Source organism: Microtus oregoni, unplaced genomic scaffold (assembly GCF_018167655.1).
Source record: "Microtus oregoni isolate MIOR12 unplaced genomic scaffold, Mior012 000011F_ref0000422, whole genome shotgun sequence".
Lineage (NCBI taxonomy): Eukaryota > Metazoa > Chordata > Mammalia > Rodentia > Cricetidae > Microtus > Microtus oregoni.
In genome coordinates this window covers 51,746,096-51,761,525 of record NW_024543070.1, presented here as the reverse complement: position 1 = coordinate 51,761,525, position 15,430 = coordinate 51,746,096, and the positions used below count along the sequence as shown (strand labels likewise).

Below are 15,430 nucleotides of genomic sequence, written 5' to 3'. Positions count from 1 at the left end.
TCCAGCCCAATTGCAAATATTGTTCCCCTCCAAAACCTCTGAATGGGCCTCCAAAGTCCACACAGCTCTCTGCACTGTCTTCCAGGCTCCTACTAACTTGGCCCATTAAACTCTTAGAGCATTTAGTCACTTTTAGTTCAAAGCCCCAAAGTCGCCCACATTTATCCAAAAACACCACGTAGTCATAGCCAGTCAGAGTGGTGGAGGGGTCTCTGCCTACAACCAAAACCAGCAGAATGTGGATTCATGGGAGGCAAGAAGGAAATTTGGTTCAGCACAACTCCAGTGTTATTTCAAACGTTGAGAGTCTGACTCCTGGAAGTTTATTTTAGGCATATTTAAGCACACAGTTTGAGGAAAAACTTTCCTGGTGATAATGAACTCAGTCACATATGTACAACAAAGCTTAAGACATGACTACATCAAAACTCTTGTAAAGTAGAAGTGACTTATGGTTCTAGGGGGTTAGAGTCCAGGATGACCGAGCAAAGTCATGACAGCAGGAACATCTGATAGCTCACATCTTGATCTAAAAGCAGGATAGGAACAGTAGGAGACTTTTGAAACCAGAGTCCACCCCAGTGACACACCTCTTTCAAGGCCACGCTTCCTAATCCTTCCCAAACAACCACCAATGGGGGACCAAATATTCCAATGCCTGAGAATTATGGGAGACATCTTACTCAAACTACCAGACGACAAATAGATCACAAGACTTGTGAGAACTCCAGAGTAGCTGCAGAGCAGTCTGACTCCTGACCATGGAGCATGAGGGTGCTCCATCAGTAGAGGGAGCGACTTTGTACTGTTGACCATGCTCAGGTATTTACCCCTTTCTTTTTTTTATTTATTTTTATTTTATGTGCATTGGTGTGTATGTCCGTGTGAGGTGTCGGGTTCCCTGAAACTGGAGTTACAGACAGTTGTGAGCTGCCATGTGGGTGCTGGGAATTGAATCAGGGTCCTCTGGAAGAATAGTCAGTGCTCTTAACTGCGAGACATCTCTCCAGCCCACCCCTTTCTTAATGTAACAAGCTATGTCCAGAAAGAAACCACTTATTCCCCAGCTCCTTCTTAGAGACAGACTTGCCATACCCCAAGTGTGTCAGTTTGTCGGGGAGCTGCTCAAGAGATTAACTTTTGACCTGCCTGCATCAGAACATGGGCAAAAACAATAGAATGGTTTGAAAACAGGCCATAATGTCCGGTTGAAACTACCAATAGTGTCTACAGTTCAATAGACAGACACCAGGGGAAGCAAGAGAGGTCTGAGAATCAAGCCACTTGGGAAAATAAGACAGTTAAAAGTACAGTACATAGCCAGGCAGTGGTGGTGCACATCTTTAATCCCAGCACTCAGGAGGTAGAGGCAGGCAGATCTCTGCGAGTTCAAGGCCTGCCTGGTCTACAGAGCAAGTTCTAGGACAGCCAGGACTGTTACACAGAGAAACCCTGTCTAGAAAGAAAACAAAAGTACATGAAGGCTAGCAAGATAGTTCAGTAGGTAAAATTGTGACATCCTGGGTTTGATCCCCAGAGCCTATGTTAGAAAACTCACTATGGTTTACAAATATGTAATCCCAGCACTCTTATAGTGAGCGTAGTGAGTTGGAGACAGCATCCCCCAAGAGATGGCAGGTTAGGTAGGTGTGCTGGAATAAACAGTAAAGCAGACAAACTAGTTACAGGCTGGGCGTGGTGGCGCACACCTTTAATCCCAGCTCTCAGGAGGTAGAGGCAGGTGGATTCCTGTGAGTTCAAGGCCAGCATAGTCTACAAAGAGAGTTCCAGGACAGCCAGGAACACAAACCCTGTCTTGAAAAGCAAGAAAGAGAGAACCTGTTTCAACAAAATGGAAGGAGAGATGGGATTCTTAAGTTATCCTCTGACCTTTAACTGCCACATGCAGATCATGGCATGCTAAATATACATTTAAAAGCATGGTATAGGGACTGGAGAGTTGACTCATGTGGCTACTTTTCCAAAGATCCAGAATTCAATTCCCAGCAACCACACAGTGACTCACAACCATCTGTAATGAGATCTTGTGTCCTCCTGGTCTGCAGGCATACATTCAGGCAGAACACTGTATATATAATAAATAAATCTTTAAAAGAAATAAAAGTATGATATATGAGGACCAGCATGATGGCTCACCAGGTAAAGAAACTAGGTGTCAAGCCTACCAGCCTGGGTTTAATCTGCTGGACTCACATGGCAGAAGGAGAGAACTGACTTTCATAAGTTGTCCTCTGCCTTCCACACATGTGTATATTACATGAACATGTGCACATGCATATACACTCATGTAAATATAATTAATATTTAAACAATAAGTTTTGGTTTGGTTTGGTTTGGTTTGGTTTGGTTTGGTTTGGTTGAGACAAGGTTTCTCTGTATTCCATTGGCTGTCCTGGAATTCGTTCCATAGACCAGACTGACCTCAAACTCAGAAATGTGTCTGCTTTTACCTCTTAAATGCTTAGATCAAAGGCATGTGCCACCACCACCCAGCCCAAAAAGCTTAACTATCATGCAGGAGGCTGGGAAGATAGCTCAGCATCTTCTGTGCAAGCGTGAGTACCTGAGTTCAAATCCCCTGCATCCATGTAAAAAGATGGGTGTGGCTATACATATCTGTAACCCCTGGCACTGTGGGGGCAGAAACAAGAGGATTTTCTTGAGCTTGTATGCCATCAGCCTGCTTCTAAGTTAGTGAGAGAGAGACCATGGGGATAAGACAAAGTGATAGAGCAAGGCACCTGATGTCTTCCTCTGCCCTCCCTGCAAGTGCGTGCACCCACATATACAAAAGAAAACAGAATAGGGGCAGTACATGTACATGCCTAAAGCGGGTATTACTGGAAAGGGGACAGGTCCAGAATTTCAAGCCATGCTAATTGCTAAATGTCTTACCTTAAATAAATCCAATCTGTACATAGTAGAAAAGCTACTTTCTTCAAATATGTAACTCTCAAAAAAGATCACAACCCAAGAGTTCATTCTCCAAAAACTAAAAATAAATAAAGCTGTTAGCTAGAGTTAAGGGAAAGAACAAAATATTTAAATAAATAAGAGATGGAAAAGGAAATAAACATAGGAGATCATTAAAGGAGCTGGGAAAGCAGAAGCCAGGAGCAAATCCAGCCCTGGAAGCCAACCCAGTCCTGGGACACTGGCAGACCAAGATTGAACCAACGACCTGACTCAGAGTCTGCGACCTCCAGCAGAACTGGAGTGGGACTGAACCAGTTACCTGAGACACAGAACAAGCTCCACCAGGAGCAGAAGCCAGGAGCAAACCCAGTCCCAGGACACAGGCAGATCAGGATTGACCCAGCGACCAGATCTAGAGTCAGCGATCTCTACCAGAACAAGTCCAACTCCAAGCCAGGGACTTCTGCAGGAGGAGATCCAGATCAAGATTTACAGAAACAGATCAAAGCCAGCAGCCTAGGCCAAAGTAGGCCTCAGACAGCAAACTCCAAGGGAGCAGACCAAAGCACAGGAGCACTGAGCTACCTCCAGGAACAAGAATAACCAATAGGGTAACTAGAACTGTGACACTGACTGTACCCTGAGGAACAACCATCTGACCTTTGGATTCACTGGCACCTAGAAAATTATTCAACAGAATCTCAGACAGCCCCAACCACACCTATTAGAGGAAAAGATGAGTAAAAAAGGTAAGATCCTGAAGAAGAAAAAAATGCACAAATTAACATCACCAACGATGAAAACTAAATTAACAGGAGATAGCAATCACTGGTCATTAATATCCCTTAATGTAAATGGACTCAACTCACCCATAAAAAGGCACAGGCTAACAGATTGGATACGAAAACAGAATCCATCCCTCGTCTGCAAACAAGAAATGCATCTCAAACCTTAAAGACAGACATCGCCTCAGAGTAAAAGGTTGGGAAGAAATCTACCAATCAAATGGACCTAAGAAACAAGTGGGTGTATCTATCCTAACATCTAACAAAATAGACTTCAAGCTAAAATCAGTCAAAAGAGACAAAAGAAGGACATTTTCATATTAGTCACAGGAAAAATCCATCAAGAGGAAATTTCAATACTGAACATCTATGCCCCAAATACAAGGGCACCCTCATATGTCAAAGAAACACTTCTAAAGCTTAAATCAAATATTAAACCCCACACACTAATAGTGGGAGACTTCAACACTCTCCTCTCACCACTGAACAGGTCAATCAGACAAAAAATGAACAGAGAAATAAGAGAACTAACAGATGTTATGACTCAAATGGACTTAACAGACATTTATAGAATAGTCCATCCAAACAGAAAAGAATATACCTTCTTCTCAGCACCTCATGGAACCTTCTCAAAAATTGACCACATACTCGGTAACAAAACAAACCTCAACAAATATAAAAAAATTGGAATAATCCAATGTACCTTATTAGATCACCATGCTTTAAAACTAGAAGTCAACAGCAATACTAATTCCAGAAAACCCACAAACAAATGGAAATTAAACAATGCTCACCTGAATCATCAATGGGTCAAGGAAGAAATAAAGGGGGAAATTAAAGACTTCCTAAAATTCAATGAAAATGACCACACAGCATGCCCAAATTTATGGGACACAATGAAAGCAGTGTTAAGAGGCAAGTTTATAGCACTAAATGCTTACATAAAAAAGCTGGAAAAATCCCACACTAGTGAATTAACAGAACATTTGAAAACTTTAAGATAAAGGAGCTGGGAGTGGTGGCACACACCTTTAATTCTAGCACTCAGGTGGAAGAGTTTAAGGCCATTCTGCTCTACAAAGGGAGTTCTAGGACAGCCAGGGCTGTTACACAGTTATACAGAGAAAGCCAGAGAGAAGGAGGGAGGGAGGGGGGGATCATTAGAGATTAAACAACTGTATGATCAAAAATGATAAAATATATATACCACCTCCAGTGGTCCTATAAATACTCATGTGTTAAAGGCTTTGTTCCCAGCTTGTAGATTTAACCCTTAAAAAGGTGACTGAATAGAGGGCAGAGGTGGTGCACACCTTTAGTGCCAGTACTTGTCAGGGGATAGTAGCAAAGGCAGGTGGATCTCTGAGTTCAAGGCTAGCCTGGTGTACAGAGTGAGTTCCATGACAGCCAGGATTACGCAGAGACCCTGTCTCAGAAGGGAAAAAAAAGGGGGGGGGGTGACTGAATGAGGGCTTTTACTCCATTGGCGGGTTCATGGTTGATGACATTAGAGGAAATTGGTACTGATTGGAGGAAGTTGGATACTAGAGACATTCTAGGACATTCCTCTGAAGAGTGTATCCCCCCCTGGTTCTCAGTTTTGCAGAATGACCAACTTTTGTATCCTTGTGCATGACTATGGGTAAGCTGATCCTTGTATCAGAATTTTCCTCACAGTGACCACTACTTGAAAGAATTTTAAAGGACAGATTTATTTGGGCTCTTGGTTTCAGAGATTCCAACCATGGCTGGCTGGCTCTGTTCCAAACTAGTGAGTCAGACAGTCCAGTAGAAAGTTGTGGCAGTGGAGATAAGTCATCAGTTACAGCATTCACAAAGCAGGGAGAAAGGGGGCTGGATCAAGACGTATCCTTTAAAGGCATACTCTCAGTGACTTAGCACCAGCTGAGCTGTCCTCTTTGGAACATAAGCCTGTAGAGGACACACATTCAAACTGTAACACTAATTTAAAGGGGCTAAGATAGAATTTAATATAGTATCTCTTTTGCACACATTTTTAGGCAAGAAGGTGAAGAATAAGTGAGTCTGTCATTACTGTGAGAACACAGATGGTACGGCCACTTTGGAAAACAGTTGGTAGAGTATGGTAGAATCTATGGTGGATTCTATAGACTCAGAATACCTGCTGTCTCCCACCAATCTCTCTTTGATACAGGCAAACCTACTGGCTCATGGCCTTTCATTGGACTTTTGGTTATGACAGCCCATGGTTTCCTGTTATTCAAGGGACTGAGAAACAAGCATGACTGCTTATTTGCTCTTCCTCAGGGCCAAACTCTGCCTGGACGAGTCCTCTTTCTGCGTTACGTAGTGCAGACCCTGGAAGATGACTTCCAGCAGACCTTGAGGAAGCAGCGGCAGCACCTACAGCAATCCATCGCAAACACCGTTCTTTCATGTGACAAACAGCCTCACAACGTCAGGTAATAATCAGCTGTTAGAGCTCTAGTATGCCGAGAGTCGGGACTGTAGGTGTGTAACGAGTAAAGGCCAGTGTGCTCGTCAGTTCATCGCTTACAACTGTGTGGAAAAGACAGTTCAAGGAAAGAAGACTTATTTAAGTTCACAGTTTTGGAGGTTTTCAGTCTGTCATGGCAGGAGCAGAGCTATTCAGCTCGTGGCAGCCAGGAAGCAAAGGAGTAAAGGAAGGGGCCAGCGCAGCATGCAGACCCCAGTGATCACTTTTCCAGCTAGGGCCTCCCCTTCCAGTTTTGCCATCTCTCAACAGTCCACTTAGATCTGGATTCATCAATAGATCGGACCACTAGAAAAGTGCTCTCCTGACACACTGATCTGCTGGGTGTTTTCAGTCATTGACGATGAACCCAGAGAATACAAGAGAATGAGATTGTCCTCATTGCTAAATATTGGAAAAGGGATAAATACCAAAAACTGTGGAAATCAAAAGAACTGAACTATGTGGCTAAGTAGCGGGGATTACTCCCTTGTTCTGAAGATTATTTGTAAAGTAAAATTCTGAGATCTCACATGTCTGAAAAATCTCTTCTTTTTTCTCATGTATTGACTAATAAGTAGGCTAATTATTTTAGATATTTAGAAATAAATTTTGTGCAGAACTTTGAAGAAATTGTCTTCTAGCTGTCAGAAGTGTCTAGAAATCAGAAGCAGGGCTGGAGAGATGGCTCAGTGGTTAAAAACACTGGCTGCTCTTCTAGAGGATCTGGGTTCAATTCCTAGGTTGTGGGAATTGTGGCTGACAGTAGTAGGATCTGATGCTTTCTTCTATCATGCAGGCATACATGCAAATAGAGCACTTATAACCATAAATAAATAAATCTTTAGAAATCAGAAGCAGTACTGGAGATGTGACTCAATGGTTAAGAGCATTGGCTAGTCTTCTAGAGGACCTAGGTTCGGTTCCCAATATCCACATGGCAATTCCAAACCATAAGTAACTCCAGTTCTAGAAGATAGGACACCACCTTCTAGTTTCCATGGGCACCAGGCATATACATGATATACAGACATACATATAGGTAAAATAAACATACACATAAGGTAAAAAATAAAGAGCTGTCTAAATTTCATCAGTAATAATTTATAGAAAAACAAAAACAAAAGAAAGGGGCTAGAGCCCAAACATCTGATTTGATAATTTTCTCTGATTTTGTGCATAACATCTGTTTTCCTCAAGTTAGTTGCCTTTGGCAGAGGAGTGGAATTGTTTTGGAAACATGGTCTCTATGTAGCCCTGGCTGCCTGAAACTCACTGTGTAGCCCAGGCTGCCTTCAAACTCATAAGATCATCCTGCCTCTGTCTCCCAAGGGCTGGGATTAAAGGTTTGTGTCCCACCCAAATCAGTATTTACAATTTTATTTTCTCTAGTATTACTGTGGTTTTAGGAGGGAAACAATTAAGTGTGTGTATTCAATAAATTTTTTTGTTTTGTTTTTTGAGTTTTCAAGACAGAGTTTCTCAGTGTAGTCTTGGCTGTCCTGGAACTTACTCTGTAGATCAGGCTGGCTTTGAACTCAAAGAGATCCTTCTGCCTCTGCGTCCCAAGTGCCAGGATTAAAGGTGTGTCCTACCACCACCCAGCTCAATACAACTTTTTTATATAGGTTATTTAAATAGTCAGTAATCATCAAAATAAATTTTAGGACTAGTTGGTGGTGGTGCACGCCTTTAAGCAAGTGGAAGGTAGAGGCAGGCAGATCTCCATGAGTTCAGGTACAGCCTGGTCTACAAAGAGTGTTTCAGAACAGCTGGGGCTATACAGAGAAACCCTGTCTCGAAAAACAACAAAATACATCTTAACAATGTTTTTGCCTTACTGATAGAGTCTAAGCCCTATATAGTGTCTGCACTGCACATCCTCCAGCCCTAGTTCTTACCTTCATAGATGGTACATGATAGTGGAGAGCTGGTGAAAACCTACATGGCCATCTAGTCCTGATTTCTACCTAGTTAGGTAGTATTGTTGCTCAGAAAGTCATCTTTGCCCCAGAAGAGCTTTTCTGTAATTATAACTTACGTAGCCACTTTTGTCTGTCCAGTTGACTGGATTAGTAAAGCACACCTCAGTGGTGTGTGATGATATTTCCAGAGATGGTTAGATCTTGGGGTTCTGCCCTAATGAATGTGTCAGTTCCTTTATGAATTCACAATACACTGATAGTATTTAGAGGTGTTGGCCTACTTGGAGGAAGTAGGTCACAGGGTGCAGCTGTCCTGGGCATTACAGCTCATACTGGCCACTTCCTACAGCCTCTTTTCTCTGATTTTTATCCACTAAGAAGTGAAGAACAGCCTCTGCTCCATGCTTCCCTCCCAGGGTGTTCTCCATGACAGCACAAGTCCAAGTGCCATTGACAGAACCCTCTAAAACTGTGAGCTGAACTAAATCCTTCCTCCCTTAAGGTATTTCTGTCAGGGATTTGCCACACTATGGTGAAATGTAACTAATACATAGCTTCTGGAAACATGTTGAGGGCTAGAGGGACAGCCTAGGGATAGAATACTTGGCTAACATGCATGCATGCACAAGGCCCTAGGCTCAGTCTCCAGTACCACAAAAGAAAAAAGAAAAATGTTTATATTTCAGCTTGCTTTTATAACCAGACTGCAGCTAAATGTGTGATTTTCATTAGACTTATTTAAATATTGAAAATAACCAGGCAATGGTGGTGCACGCCGTTAATCCCAGCATTCTGGATGCAGGGGCAGGTGGATATTTGTGAATTTGAGGACAGCCAGAGCTACACAGAGAAACCCTGGATCGAAAAACAAAGAATAAAAAATTTAAAAAATAACCTAGAGGTCCTTGACTCTGTTTGGAGGAGTCTCCTGGTTTGGGAGCCCAGCGTAAGTATGCAGGTCTGGACACTATAGGTAAAACAGCAGTGCAAACCTTTCCTTTCTTACTTTTCTGTATTCCAGAGATGTCATCAAGTGGCTGGTCAAAACGGTGACTGAAAATGAATTAACACAACCCCCAGGTGGAACTCAGACCTCTTCAGGAACAGGAGTCTTGAAAGCTAGCAGTGGCCATCTGTCTCCCCAGCCTAACCTGACCAGGAACACCAACCAGCTGTAAGGAGCAAGCACAAAGTTGTCTTCCAGGGCTGCAAGGATTTGATATTTAAAGAATAGGACCAGTCTCAAAGATCAGCTTGCCCCAGATTACCAGCTCTTGTAACAGCCTGATTCTCATTAAAGACTTAGTCTAGACTTGGAATATAATTATGGTAGAATCCCTATGTCGTGTGCTCTAGGACCTGGATTCTACCAGCAGACAAGGAGGACTCCTCCTTACAGGCCCTCACTGCTAACCTTCCAGTTAGTTCCCTTTCAGAGTGTCACTTCCCCTCTTTCCAGCTCCCTAACTGAAGTCCTGAGCCTACTTTGTCCGATATTCTGGGCAGCTGCCCCCTTTGGGGACACCCCCATCCAATGTCGCTGCTCAAAGGCTTACCTCGATTAGCCTTCCTGCCCTTTGAGTTCTAACTCTGACCCATCTCATACCCCCTGGCCAGATGCCCTGTTGTTTTCTCCAAACTCTAACAAATGGTCCTCATGTTGGTTAGCTGTGGACACAGACAACACAGTGACTTACAAATGCATCATTGCAGAGCCGGAACCTGCCCACCCTGTCCATTGTTTGTCCCTGGCTGCGGTTGTTTCTGAAAATAATGCCTTTCCATCAAATAAGATGTGTTTAAATGGCTGCTGTCGAACCTGACTTTCCCTTCTGTAGTGTTGCCCAGCTTTCCAGCTGTCTCTGCCTCTCTCTCATATTTGTGTCTGATGGGAGAGAGGTCCATCCGTGAACATTCTGAAACTTGTTTTAGTAAGAACTGCTGTGCTGTAAAGAAACTAGGAATAGCCGGGCGGTGGTGGCACACGCCTTTAATCCCAGCACTCGGGAGGCAGAGGCAGGTGGATCTCTGTGAGTTCGAGGCCTGCCTGGTCTACAAGAGCTATTTCCAGGACAGGCACCAAAGCTACAGAGAAACCCTATCTCGAAAAACCAAAAAAAAAAAAAAAAAAAAAAAAAGAAGAAAGAAAGAAAGAAAAAAACTAAGAATAGAAAAATTACATGGTAGGGCTACAGAAATGAAGTGACTCAGCAGTTAAGAGCACTGGCTGTTCTTCCTGAGGACCCAGGTTCAATTCCCAGCACCTACATGGTGGCTCACAACCATTTGTAACTTTAGTTGCACGGGATCTAGAGCCCTCTTGACCTTTGAGGACACCAGACATGCACGTAGTGCATAGTCATAATTACCCGAAAAATATTCAAACATAAAAGTAATTAAGTAGTTTACATTTTTAAAAAATTAAATGGCAGGGACTGGAGAGATGGCTCAGTGGTTAAGAGCACTGCCTGCTCTTCCAAAGATCCTGAGTTCAATTCCCAGCAACTGTGTGGTGACTCACAACCATCTGGTGCCCTCTTCTGGCATGCAGGTGTACATGCAGACAGAATACTGAGAATACTGTATACATAATAAATAAATAAATCTTAAAAAAATGGCAGATGCCTGTCTTCTCCTATAACAAAGAGATTAAAATAAAGTTAGTCATTTTGGACCTGTTTCTTCATTTACAAAACCAGGAAGTTAGTGTCTTTAAAGTTCTCTAGACCCTTGGGATTGTGTGATTCTGGTTTTAATTTGAAAGCATTTTGCTTATGTAGTTCACCCTCAAATTCTGAAAGGTTCACATATGATCTGGCAAAAGGATTCAGGTAGATGAATTGCTCAATGAGAGCAAGCTAATAATTTATTACTCTCCTTGGCCTGGGGGTTTTAGCTGACCCTCTAAATAGTCTCTGTTCTTTTGTTGTGTTGTTGCTGTTTGCTTGTTTGTTTTGTTTTGTTTGCCACAGAATCTCACCATGTAACTCTGACTGGCCTGAAATTCACTATGTAGACCAGGCTGGCTTTGAACTCATAGAGGCCTGCCCACTTCTGCTTTCTGATTGCACCTCCACACCCAGCCATCTGGTCTTGGTATACGTTGGTGGGGACCTCCAGTTTCAGAAAGCCTGTCACCAAGTCTTTCCGCTCACTTGTTTCTATCCTGTGCTCTGGATCCAGGATTGTGTGTCAGCTTCAGAGGATGTTGTCCATTGCTGTAGAGGTGGACAGGACTCCTACCTGCAGCTCCAATAAAATAGCTGAGATGATGTTTGGGTTTGTGCTGGACATCCCTGAGAGGAGTCAAAGGTGGGTCTGGTTTAATCAGTTTGTTTTGGTTTTGGTTGATTTCTCCATTAAAAAGAGAACTAAAAGGTAACTTTTTACTAGCTTTTTTATTTCTGCCTGCCAGAAACAGAATTTACAGAGAGAAAAATCACAAACTAATTGAAAAAGGAAGAAAGGAGTAGGGGACTATCTATGTCTTTGAGAAGAAAGGATTAGGGGACTATCTATGTCTTTGAGAAGAAAGGAGTAGGGGGACTATCTGTGTCTTTGAGATGAAAGGAGTAGGGGGACTATCTATGTCTTTGAGAAGAAAGGAGTAGGGGGACTATCTGTGTCTTTGAGAAGAAAGGAGTAGGGGGACTATCTGTGTCTTTGAGAAGAAAGGAGTAGGGGGACTATCTATGTCTTTGAGAAGAAAGGAGTAGGGGGACTATCTATGTCTTTGAGAAGAAAGGAGTAGGGGGACTATCTATGTCTTTGAGAAGAAAGGAGTAGGGGGACTATCTATGTCTTTGAGAAGAAAGGAGTAGGAGGACTATCTATGTCTTTGAGAAGAAAGGAGTAAGGGGACTATCTGTGTCTTTGAGATGAAAGGAGTAGGGGGACTATCTGTGTCTTTGAGAAGAAAGGAGTAGGGGGACTATCTGTGTCTTTGAGAAGAAAGGAGTAGGGGGACTATCTGTGTCTTTGAGATGAAAGGAGTAGGGGGACTATCTATGTCTTTGAGAAGAAAGGAGTAGGAGGACTATCTGTGTCTTTGAGATGAAAGGAGTAGGGGACTATCTGTGTCTTTGAGAAGAAAGGAGTAGGGGACTATCTGTGTCTTTGAGAAGAAAGGAGTAGGGGGACTATCTATGTCTTTGAGAAGAAAGGAGTAGGGGGACTATCTATGTCTTTGAGAAGAAAGGAGTAGGGGGACTATCTATGTCTTTGAGAAGAAAGGAGTAGGGGGACTATCTATGTCTTTGAGAAGAAAGGAGTAGGGGGACTATCTATGTCTTTGAGAAGAAAGGAGTAGGGGGACTATCTATGTCTTTGAGAAGAAAGGAGTAGGGGGACTATCTGTGTCTTTGAGAAGAAAGGAGTAGGGGGACTATCTGTGTCTTTGAGAAGAAAGGAGTAGGGGGACTATCTGTGTCTTTGAGAAGAAAGGAGTAGGGGGACTATCTGTGTCTTTGAGAAGAAAGGAGTAGGGGGACTATCTGTGTCTTTGAGAAGAAAGGAGTAGGGGGACTATCTGTGTCTTTGAGAAGAAAGGAGTAGGGGGACTATCTGTGTCTTTGAGAAGAAAGGAGTAGGGGGACTATCTGTGTCTTTGAGAAGAAAGGAGTAGGGGGACTATCTATGTCTTTGAGAAGAAAGGAGTAGGGGGACTATCTATGTCTTTGAGAAGAAAGGAGTAGGGGGACTATCTGTGTCTTTGAGAAGAAAGGAGTAGGGGACTATCTGTGTCTTTGAGAAGAAAGGAGTAGGGGGACTATCTATGTCTTTGAGAAGAAAGGAGTAGGGGGACTATCTATGTCTTTGAGAAGAAAGGAGTAGGGGACTATCTGTGTCTTTGAGAAGAAAGGAGTAGGGGGACTATCTATGTCTTTGAGAAGAAAGGAGTAGGGGGACTATCTGTGTCTTTGAGAAGAAAGGAGTAGGGGGACTATCTATGTCTTTGAGAAGAAAGGAGTAGGGGACTATCTATGTCTTTGAGAAGAAAGGAGTAGGGGGACTATCTGTGTCTTTGAGAAGAAAGGAGTAGGGGGACTATCTATGTCTTTGAGAAGAAAGGAGTAGGGGACTATCTATGTCTTTGAGAAGAAAGGAGTAGGGGGACTATCTGTGTCTTTGAGAAGAAAGGAGTAGGGGACTATCTATCTGTGTCTTTGAGAAGAAAGGAGTAGGGGACTATCTGTGTCTTTGAGAAGAAAGGAGTAGGGGACTATCTGTGTCTTTGAGAAGAAAGGAGTAGGGGACTATCTGTGTCTTTGAGAAGAAAGGAGTAGGGGGACTATCTGTGTCTTTGAGAAGAAAGGAGTAGGGGACTATCTGTGTCTTTGAGAAGAAAGGAGTAGGGGGACTATCTGTGTCTTTGAGAAGAAAGGAGTAGGGGACTATCTGTGTCTTTGAGAAGAAAGGAGTAGGGGACTATCTGTGTCTTTGAGAAGAAAGGAGTAGGGGGACTATCTGTGTCTTTGAGAAGAAAGGAGTAGGGGACTATCTGTGTCTTTGAGAAGAAAGGAGTAGGGGGACTATCTATGTCTTTGAGAAGAAAGGAGTAGGGGACTATCTATGTCTTTGAGAAGAAAGGAGTAGGGGGACTATCTGTGTCTTTGAGAAGAAAGGAGTAGGGGACTATCTATCTGTGTCTTTGAGAAGAAAGGAGTAGGGGACTATCTGTGTCTTTGAGAAGAAAGGAGTAGGGGACTATCTGTGTCTTTGAGAAGAAAGGAGTAGGGGACTATCTGTGTCTTTGAGAAGAAAGGAGTAGGGGGACTATCTGTGTCTTTGAGAAGAAAGGAGTAGGGGACTATCTGTGTCTTTGAGAAGAAAGGAGTAGGGGGACTATCTGTGTCTTTGAGAAGAAAGGAGTAGGGGACTATCTGTGTCTTTGAGAAGAAAGGAGTAGGGGACTATCTGTGTCTTTGAGAAGAAAGGAGTAGGGGGACTATCTGTGTCTTTGAGAAGAAAGGAGTAGGGGACTATCTGTGTCTTTGAGAAGAAAGGAGTAGGGGGACTATCTGTGTCTTTGAGAAGAAAGGAGTAGGGGACTATCTGTGTCTTTGAGAAGAAAGGAGTAGGGGACTATCTGTGTCTTTGAGAAGAAAGGAGTAGGGGGACTATCTGTGTCTTTGAGAAGAAAGGAGTAGGGGACTATCTGTGTCTTTGAGAAGAAAGGAGTAGGGGGACTATCTGTGTCTTTGAGAAGAAAGGAGTAGGGGACTATCTGTGTCTTTGAGAAGAAAGGAGTAGGGGACTATCTGTGTCTTTGAGAAGAAAGGAGTAGGGGGACTATCTATGTCTTTGAGAAGAAAGGAGTAGGGGGACTATCTATGTCTTTGAGAAGAAAGGAGTAGGGGACTATCTGTGTCTTTGAGAAGAAAGGAGTAGGGGACTATCTATGTCTTTGAGAAGAAAGGAGTAGGGGACTATCTATGTCTTTGAGAAGAAAGGAGTAGGGGACTATCTGTGTCTTTGAGAAGAAAGGAGTAGGGGGACTATCTATGTCTTTGAGAAGAAAGGAGTAGGGGGACTATCTGTGTCTTTGAGAAGAAAGGAGTAGGGGGACTATCTGTGTCTTTGAGAAGAAAGGAGTAGGGGGACTATCTATGTCTTTGAGAAGAAAGGAGTAGGGGGACTATCTGTGTCTTTGAGAAGAAAGGAGTAGGGGGACTATCTGTGTCTTTGAGAAGAAAGGAGTAGGGGGACTATCTGTGTCTTTGAGAAGAAAGGAGTAGGGGGACTATCTGTGTCTTTGAGAAGAAAGGAGTAGGGGACTATCTGTGTCTTTGAGAAGAAAGGAGTAGGGGACTATCTATGTCTTTGAGAAGAAAGGAGTAGGGGACTATCTATGTCTTTGAGAAGAAAGGAGTAGGTTCCCAAACAATCGAAGTGCAGTCAAAGCATAATTCCTTGGGAAGAAGTAAACGCTATCAAGAGAATCTGAATGTCCCTACCATATTGATTTGATTGAATCACCACTAACACTAATTTTCTCAGAAGGGGTAAATTAGCCACCCACCCAAATTATACTAGCAGATACATTAAGTACCTTTTACTTTTATTCATTATTAATTCTGGTATAATTTGCAGTTATTTTTATAACTATGCAGCTTTACATAGGTGGTATTCGTGAGTCCTGACAAATGCCTGACCTGTCATTTTCCAGTGGCTTGTTGGTAGCACATAACAGTCAGTAATTGTCTTCGCCTATGATGTTCAACGTCGTCGTTTTTAGAAAGTAAAATGAGATACCATTTCATATCCAAATAGAGAAAAGAAATAGGATCAATAATATTCTCTATTAA

The 15,430-nt window shown here is 42.8% G+C and overlaps 1 protein-coding gene across 2 annotated transcripts in view; it reads left to right on the top strand.

The window, feature by feature from the left end:
• Simc1 (SUMO interacting motifs containing 1) overlaps positions 1 to 15,430 on the top strand; it is a 39,735-nt gene that overhangs the window by 17,639 nt on the left and 6,666 nt on the right. Inside the window, exons 5-7 of one of the 2 annotated variants that reach the window (XM_041659905.1) lie at positions 6,012 to 6,166; positions 9,145 to 9,297; positions 11,307 to 11,435. In XM_041659905.1, the coding sequence (XP_041515839.1) occupies positions 6,012 to 6,166; positions 9,145 to 9,297; positions 11,307 to 11,435 (437 nt within the window). The remainder of the gene's footprint in view (positions 1 to 6,011; positions 6,167 to 9,144; positions 9,298 to 11,306; positions 11,436 to 15,430) is intronic. The other variant, XM_041659907.1, reaches the window with a different exon arrangement.